This window comes from Rattus norvegicus, chromosome 17, assembly GCF_021556685.1.
Source record: "Rattus norvegicus strain SHRSP/BbbUtx chromosome 17, alternate assembly SHRSP_T2T, whole genome shotgun sequence".
Lineage (NCBI taxonomy): Eukaryota > Metazoa > Chordata > Mammalia > Rodentia > Muridae > Rattus > Rattus norvegicus.
Genome location: NC_141550.1, coordinates 61277893 through 61287222, shown reverse-complemented (window position 1 = coordinate 61287222; position 9330 = coordinate 61277893). Strand labels below are relative to the sequence as shown.

Below are 9330 nucleotides of genomic sequence, written 5' to 3'. Positions count from 1 at the left end.
AGAATGTATAAAAGCTCTAATCACATGTAGACTACCAAGTATAAATGATGTAATGTGAGGTTTCCATATGAAGACACCCTGTTCAGAAAGAAACCAATCTGAAGTAAACCCATCAACACCCATATTGCAAAGGTACACAAAGTGTTATCATTTACCATTGTACATAAGATAATAAACTGTAAAAATTAACATCAGAGTCTTATAAGGGACAATACAGTGACAAGTCTAAGTACATTTTACTTACGGAGCATAAATAGCAGAGGTCAAAGAAATGAAATAATGTATGAGTGAGACGACATACAATGTACTGTAACGAGGAGTTAGAAAACTGAATATTGTGGAAAAAGTTTATTAATCTGTACAGGTTGGTTTTTAACAAACTAGTGGCTACTTGTTACAGTAACTTATCAACGATCTCACTGCAATAGCATCTCCCCGCCAGTCAGAGTTTGGAACAACAGACATTTCTCAAATTGTCATTTATAGTGTTTCCCTTCCCCATCTTCAAATCACAAAAATGTGTTTCTGAATAGCAACTAGCCATTTATGGAAGCCATAAGATACAGACAGTCATTACACAACAAGTTACAACTGAGGCACCTGGACAAACATTACCAACACGTGTGAAAAAGCACGTTGGTTTTAAAGTGGAGTATTAAAGGAGCTGTAATACACTGTTTATGTTCTTCTGAAACCCAAATGGAGGAAAGCCTGCCTGATGCCATGTAACCAAAACACTGCACCAAGACCAGGAACCCAGTGTGTGCAACACGGGGTTAATGTCTGGATAACTGAGCTAATCATGGAGTAAAGTAAATACCAAACTTCCTTAAATTAGCAATACTATTTTGGAAGCATCATCAGAACAAATAGAGATTTAATTAGGAATTGGCCTGGGCTATATTCTGAACTGAGAATTTTACTTAGTACTAAGACTCTAAAACATCCTAGAAAAGCTGTGAATCATGCTTTGTTATTCCTCAAGGGGAACCTCCCCATGGTTCTAGTTCTACATACCAAGTAATTCAGTAATTAAGCAAAAGGGAAAACAAAAGCAGACTTGCAGCAACACATACTAGACAGATGTTTTTAAAATGACATGATAAATGTAAATCATAAAATCAAATGTACTCATGAAGGTACATCTATTTTACGTTACATAAAAACCCAAAACAAAAAACACCAAAAACAAAAACAAAAACAACCCCCCCCTCAAAAAACCCCATAGACTGCAAACTGCATGCTTACCACACCGCTTCACCTGGGAAAGCCAACGAGGGGTTTCTTGCAAATACTCACTGCCATGATAAAAACAATTATGTGCAAACTGCAAGGTCCCTATTAGCAGTTAAGAGTTTATATACAGAGAGATATCACTATCCGATCCAATATGCAAGAGACGGCTTCCCAGAGTTTATAGCACAGAACAGTAACCGCCACAGGCTCCTCCCCCGTGGCTCTCCTCCCTGGGGGACAGCTTGACTCCTTTGTTCTGGTTCTCACTTTCCCACAGTCCAGGTGTCTGGATGATCTTTTCAACCAGCTCCTCAAAGGCACACTGAACACCATCACAGGTTTTTGCACTTGCCTCTAAAAGTCAAGGAAAAGGACCACAGTATGTTTTTTATTATACATAGTCTCGTGCGTTTCTAGAGAATTATGGTATAAATAGAAACCTATAAGATACTAACAATCAAATCAGAAACTTTTGCTACATTAGTAAATTTCCTCCACTCCCCCAGAGCTATTTCAACTCTGATCACTAGTGTATCAGCTTAGCCCTAAGGGTTATACGGCAATTACCACTTGTAAGACCCTACTGTGTCTTAAGTATTTTTCTTAGGTTTTCAGCGAATCCTTCAAATGAGCCACCAATGCAGATAGCATTCCAACTTTAAGATAAGGAAACTCCAACACAAATGATTAACTTGACTTTTCTGAAAGTGTAACTAAGTAATTATTCACATGAAGTGCCAATAGCCAAGCACACTGGCCAGTTTCTGTGTTCTCACAGCCCTCTACGCCCAGTGCTTATCTCCTGTCTTTCTCACTGTCTAAGGAGACTACTTGCCTTCCTTTTTCACTACTCCAACCCAGCTGATGCTCCGGTGTCTGTTTCAGTTCTTTACTACTAAAGACTGAATATAGGGCTTTGAGCATACAGGCATGTGTGCTCTACCACAGAGCTAAAACTTCAGCCCCTTATCTAGTGTGAAAAAAGATATTTGGGAGTAAGGATCCAGAACCAATTTGGCAAGGATTCTCTGGTCATCCCATTATTAAAGTTTACAAGCTTTCTGTTTGTCCTATTACTCTGTGGAAAGGTGAGCTAACCATGCTGCTGCCCAGAGCAGCCCTTCTCTAGCTCCCAGAAGCCCGCTCCTCCTCATTTTGTGAAGGCTCACGTACTCTCTGTTTTAACACTATCATTCCATCTCAGTGTCTGCTCATACATTCCATCTCATTAACAAGCCAATCTTGTCCTAGAGCTCCTTTAGGAGCCTGTCCCCGCCCGCCAGTGTCTCTATCCTCCATGGAACTCATGCCAGAGTGCTGTCCCACATGCTGCTTCATATGCTGTTTTCCCTGTCTCACCTCACGAGCTTTCCTCAGCTGGAACAGCCAATCCCATGCAAGCAGAGCTTGTACCGTGATGTATACACCTATGATAAGCTAACTTTTAAATTAGGCACAATGCTAGGAAATTATCAACAATAACCAATAATAAAATTAAACATTTTAACCATCTTGTTCTTCATGCCTGCAGAGCAAGACTGGTCACGGTACCTGAAACCGTGAGGTGTGCTGTGCTGTGTGCAGAGGCAGGCACCATCTAACCTGGCTTTGGTTTCCACGACTCCATTAAGAGGATTCCTTTAGCAATCGTCAGCACTGGCTCCTCCGGTCAAGTTGACACACTAACCTCACCTGATGTCCCTGGCATCTGGTATTACAAATCAAATCCCTCTTGTTCCTGTGACTCCCAGAACAGTTAATATTCCTAGTAATTCTCCTGTCTCAGTGGCATGTCACTCACGGCCTTTCTGCTGGCCCTGACTGGAATATCCTATAGGTCAATCTTCAGCCCTTTTGGATCCATATTCTTGAAATAATCATGCCAATCACACATTTTAAATGCCACCTACTCAACTAGCCTGTCTACCAGATATCTGAACACTATCTTGTCCTGTGTCTGAGTAAAGTTCTTGATTTCCACTTCCCCACAGCAATCTGCTTTACCTCAGTCTGCCATAACAGATAACAGGAGTATAAGCCACCTACTTCTTGACCCAACTAAAAACTTGGAGGTGTCTTTAACCATTCTCTTTCCTTGATGTCCTCATCCAAGTTTTCCATGTACCCTGTCAGTTTTGACACTCACACCTCCCAAAGACGTCAACTTTCCATGACCCACTGGGAATGACAGCACTGGCTTCATTCCTCTGGGCCACATCGAGAGAAGAAGCAGCTTCTTATTTTCACTTCACAAACCATACTCTGTATGCTTCTTTCCTGTTCTAAAATACACTACCAACCTCTGGAAATCCTTGCTACTGTCTCCACATCTAGGTGTTACACTGACATTTCTGTACAGCAGCACGAGGAGTCAAAAGCTTTCCCTGAGTGGTCACTATCTGTCCTTCTTGCCACCCTGCATTCCTGCATAGCACTCCTTACTTGTTAAACCTGCTTTGTATGCTAGAAAGCGAGCTCCAGGAGGGAGCTTTGGTCTATCTGTTCAGTGTTCTATCCTCCAGGACGGAGCTTTGGTCTGTCTGTTCAGTGTTCTATCCTCCACACTCGGGAAAAGTGGAAAGATTCATGGAGATGTGGGACATGAGCAATCAAAAGTAAAGGTGCCATCGGTTCCCTTCAGAACAGCAGCACACCAGCCCCTTACTACACTCTGCTGTCTACACAGAAGTCTGCAAGTCCCTACTCTCTGAGTCACACACATTTACTAGGTCAGGAATTCCAAAATTTGCTGTCACATCAGAGTCAGCAGTCAGTGTGGGTAATTGTTTTAAACAAGACTCTGTGTGTGTGTGTGTGTGTGTGTGTGTGTGTGTGTGTGTGTGTGTGTGTGTTCCTTTGTACATGCAAACTCATGTGCTTGGTGCTGGCAGAAGCCAAAGGATCTCCCTGGATCTAGGAGTCACCTACGTAGGTGCTGGGAATCCAACTCAGGTCTTCCGCAGGAGTGTAAGCGCCTTTACTGCTGAGCCGCCCTCCAGCCTGAGCTTACATTTAAGAAACACTTGGTCCTGTGACAGCACAGAAACAAGTTCACAGGCGACTCAGATACAGTCTAGAAAGGGTGACAAACTTCTGCAAAAGGCTAGAGAGTACCTTTGGCTTTGTGAGCCATATAACTTGAAGAGACCAAACATTCACGTAGCACAGAAGCAGCCAAACATACTAAGTATATATTAACAAGCATTCCTGTACTTAATAAATGGCAGAATGGTCCATGTTTTAGTTTGTCAACCTTGTGCCTCAAATTTTTAGTGCACAGAAACCATACAAACATGCCACTGAAATTTAGGTTCCAATTCAAAACCTGGGGTGGGGCCTGGGGTGAAGCATTTCTTTTAGTATGAAATTCCCAGATGGTGCTAATTCCCTGTGTACTAGTGGAAACGAGAGAAAAGGAATCTCACTCTACTGTTAGATTTTGTATCGTAAGACAACAATGAACTACATATATTTTATGGTTCCTTAAGGAAATAACTCAGCAAAATCACTACTTAAAAATTATTCCTTAAGACTGGAAATGGTCCCTTATACACTTACCTATGAACAACATAGAATGCTTGCGTGCAAATTTCAAGCCTTCATTTCTATCGACTTCACGGTTTTCCTACAAGACAAAATCAGTGTGTTTTAAGGCTGCTACCTGCTTGGGTACTGCACACAAACTGTACTCCCATTTAATTACAAGGCCAAGAGGATTTTAATTTAGGGACCAGCCTGGGCAAGTTAACAAGACAAAACTAAAACAGGTTGACTTATAGCTCCATGGTAGAACATGTGTTTAACATGCAAAAGTGTTGGGTTCAAATCTCTTATCTCCTCCTCCTCTCCCCTCCCACAAAAGAGCTACCCGAATGTCCAGTGTCTGCTTTTTTACCTTATCAATTTTATTTCCAACTAGCATGTTTACTATGTCATTTCTTGTACAGTATGTTTCCAATTCATTTAACCAATTATCCAGTTTAACAAAGGTGTCTCTTCTTGTGACATCATAGACTGAAATAAAAGCAAAACCACTAATTTAAAAGTCACACAAAATAAGAACAATGACTTACTTTTATAGTCACTAAAAGCTAACATAGTGACAGAAGGGAAATTATATCCTGTTACAACTGACAATCAGTTACAACAAAACCGCAGCTTGATAAGGGGAGGTCATTCAAGCACAATGTATCTTAATCTAAATCTTAATAAGATATCAAAATACGGTATGACTTCAAACATCTGCTAACCTCTAATTTTTTATAACAAGGATCAGAATTTTCAACTTAAAAAGTAGGTGTAGTTATTGTGCTTCCTAGTTTTATGTCACTGTGACACAAGCTAGAATTATCTGAAAGGAGGGAACCTCAATTAAGAAAATGCCTCCATAAGATCAGGCTGAAGGCAAGCCTGTAGGGCATTTTCCTAAATAGTGATTGATATGGGAGGGCCCAGATCACTGTAGGTATTGACTACAGGCAGAGCAAACCACAGGAAGCAAGCCAGTAAGCAGCATCCTCCATGGTTTCTGCATCAGCTCCTGTCTCTAGGTTCCTATCCTGACTGTCTCCAGTGATGGACAGTGATACAGAAATGTAAGCCAGATGAATCCTTTCCTCCCAGCTTGCTTTCGGTCATGGTGTTTCCTCACAGAAAGAGAAGCACTAACTACAACAGAACCTGAGTGAATGTGATCCTGCATGGCTTCCTCCCTGTCACTTTTGTCTGGTGTTGTCTTGCATCATAAAGAGCCTCGACTTCAAACTGTTTGCTACCCTTAAAAACAGCACAGCCAAATGGAGGATGTCTATGAACTTCTTAGCAGATTATCTGAAAACCAAATTTTCTGGTTTCCTATTTTGATTGAATATGAATCCATATGGTGTTTAGTGCTACTTTTTGATAAAAAAACAGATTTTACTTAGTAACAAATACTCTCTTTACAGATTGAAATAAGTGTTATTAATTTACTAATAAATGAAGACTAGTTTTGATAATGCTCTAGGACATATGGGGGTTCAGCTTCAATTTATATTCTCATCAACATTTTTTAAACCAAAGATAATAGTCTTCTCTTTTTAAAATTTCTACAGAGTTGAAAAAATGTTTAGTTTAATGTTCTATAATATCAAATAAAGTCTCTATCACTTAAAAGTACATATATCTGAACACACAAACATAAAAAAGTAGACCTAAAGAAAATGAAAATGCTGACTTTCCTAGATTAGAAACGCCAATGGATAGTATTTTAAACAGTATATTAAAGTAAATTACTTACCTAATATAACTCCCTGTGCACCTCTATAATAGCTGGGAGTTAATGTTCTGAACCTTTCTTGACCAGCTGTATCCTGGAAATGACAGGCAATTATTACTAAGAAAAGCAAAGTGTAAATAGCATATCTTCAGTGCTACTGAACATATTTAAGCAAGTCAAAAACATATTAAAAACACTCGAAGCTTAAATATAACATATCTTTACTCATGTTACATAAGTAAAGATCAATTAATATTAGGTCATCTCTTAAAAAATCACAAGAGGTTTTTTGCCCTTAGAGTCTTACAATTTTTATCATACATAATATATTTCTTTGAAAGTCATGATTCTTAACTTCAGCTATACAATCAAATTACCCAGGAAATTTATGCCTAATCCCTAAAGGTTCTGACTGAATCAATCTAGGTTGGGAACAGGAAAAAACAAATCTTCCTAAGTTATTCTGATGAAGAAATGAAGATGAGGGCCAATGATTTAAAGAGAGATACTGGAGTATCTTATCTGAGGACAGGGATTTTTAAAAGATCTTTTAAAAAGAATGCTCATTTTCTCATAGTTAAAATATAAAACAAAACATTACAGAGAGGAAAGGGGAGAAGAAGGGGAAAAGGAAGAAAGGAGGAAGGGAAAGAGGGAGAGAAAGAAGTCAGAACATGGGTGTTTGGGGGGACGACGACTAATTTCCTCTCCTTCCAGGGGCCTGAGTCCTTTCTGGTCCTCTTTCCAGACCCCTCAATTATGCTTCAAGGCATCTAGGCCCTTACAGAGCTGTATCTGCTGATTATTATCTGCATTATTGTGAAAGGGCTGCTAAAGTTGTAAAAGCACCCAGGCCCATTCAGTTACGTATCTCTATACAGCCCAGTTAAAGGTGCATTAAATATTTCCGATCTGGGCCACTGATGTAAGGTGACCTGGATGACAGTGAAGACGTATAGCCAAACCTCATCTTTGCTGCCAGGATCTTGTGCAAACCTAAGTTTTGCTGTGGAGCAAGCACAAACTCCTGCCAACATCAACAGTGTTCATAACCTCTAAGATGCTTTTAAGATTGGAGAGGAATTCTGAAACAGCAACTAGAGGTGCCAGCAATATGGAGAGAAGAATGCAGTTAAGACAACAGAGTATTTAAGGAAATGCAGAGTCTCACAAGACACAAGAGGAAATTCACTTCCAGATAAAGAGCTCTGAACATAGGCCATTCCTTCAAATATGAATGTACCATCCTTGCTCCCAGATTCACAGCAGCCAAGAATGCTACCCCTAGCTCTGCTACATTTGTTTAGATGAAGACATAACACAGGTAAACTTTTTGAACAGAAATTGTAGTGGAAACCCAATTTCTCTCTTTTAATTCCTGAGGCTTCAAAGTTTCTTGCAAATCACTCAATTTGCATGTATGCTTAAGTCTTAAAAGGCAATTATATAAACTAAAGCTTCACCAAGCAGCCTTCCAATCTAAAGCAGATTGTAACTGATAAAGATTGTGGTGACTTTTAATAATCATGATAAAACTATAATAAGTAAACAAGGCTCAAGTTTGTAAAAGAAGTCCACTGGGATCCATGACACAAGTGTCAAATTCTGCCACCACAGAAGAATGTAACTGGTTTCACCCCACCATAATGAATGCAACTAAATAAAGGGGTTTTTGTTATGTTGGACTTAAGATTTTTAATCACATGTGAAATCAATTTCATCAAAAGCCATGAAAGCATATATTATCAAGTAGTCACAGACTTAAATCTGACTCTATTTAAGATAATTTTATTCTAAAAGGTAAAATACAGGATATAGAGATGACTCAGAAGATAAGAGTACTTGGGGCATGTAAAGACCAGGGTTCAGTTCCTAGCTCCCAATGTAGTCAATCACAATAGTCTGTTAACTACAGTTCCAGGGGAATCTAATGTCCTTTTATGTCCAAATATGCACTTGGTACTCAGAAATAAATGCAGGCAAACACATACAAATTATGCTACAAAAAGACAAGTTATTCTGAGATAAAATTTAAAACAATTTACTTACATACAAAGAAATAATAAATTATCAGCATTCAGTATCCACAATACTGGAATTCTCAGAATTCCATCATGTAAAACATTTAAATATTCTAGTTTTTTGTTTTGATTTTTCTTTATTGTTGTTCTTTTATTCTATTTTATTGGATATTTTATTTATTTACATTTCAAATGTTATCCCCTTTCCAGGATTCCCATCCAAAAATGTTCTACCCCATCACCCCTCCCCCTGCTTCTATAAGGATGCTCCTCCACCCACACACCCATTCCCTCCCGCCTCCCCACCCTGGAATTCCCCTTCACTGGGGCATTCCCAGGACCAAGGACCTCTCCACCCATTGATGTCCAACAAGGCCAGGGTCTGCTACATATGAGGCTGCACCCATGGGTCACTCAGGGAGCTCCCTGTGAGCTCTGGGGTGTCTGGTTGGTTAATATCGTTCTTATGTCTATGGGGATGCAAACCCCTTCAGCTCCTTCAGTCCTCTCTCTAACTCCTCCACTGGGGACTCTGTGCTCAGTCCAATGGCTGGCTCCAAGCATCCACCTCTGTATTTGTCAGGCTCTGGCAGAGCCTCTCAGGAGACAGCTATATCAGGCTCCTGTCAGCATGCACTTCTTGGCATCCAAAATAGTGTCTGGTTTGGTAAATGCATATGGGATGGATCCCCATGTGTGGCACTCTATGGATGACCTTTTCTTCAGTCTGTTCCATACTTTGTCTCCACATTTCCTCCCGTGAGAATTTTCTTCCCCCTTCTAAGAAGGACTGAAGCATCCACACTTTGATCTTTA

At 39.9% G+C, this 9330-nt stretch overlaps 1 protein-coding gene across 1 annotated transcript in view; it reads right to left on the bottom strand.

Moving 5' to 3' along the window:
* Positions 1-333: 333 nt before the first annotated feature.
* The window catches only part of Rab18 (RAB18, member RAS oncogene family), a 31360-nt gene continuing 22363 nt past the window's right edge, over positions 334-9330 (bottom strand). Inside the window, 4 exon segments of the mRNA NM_001012468.1 lie at positions 334-1590; positions 4795-4861; positions 5132-5250; positions 6515-6587. Coding sequence (NP_001012486.1) covers positions 1415-1590; positions 4795-4861; positions 5132-5250; positions 6515-6587 — 435 coding nt within the window. The 3' untranslated portion in view covers positions 334-1414.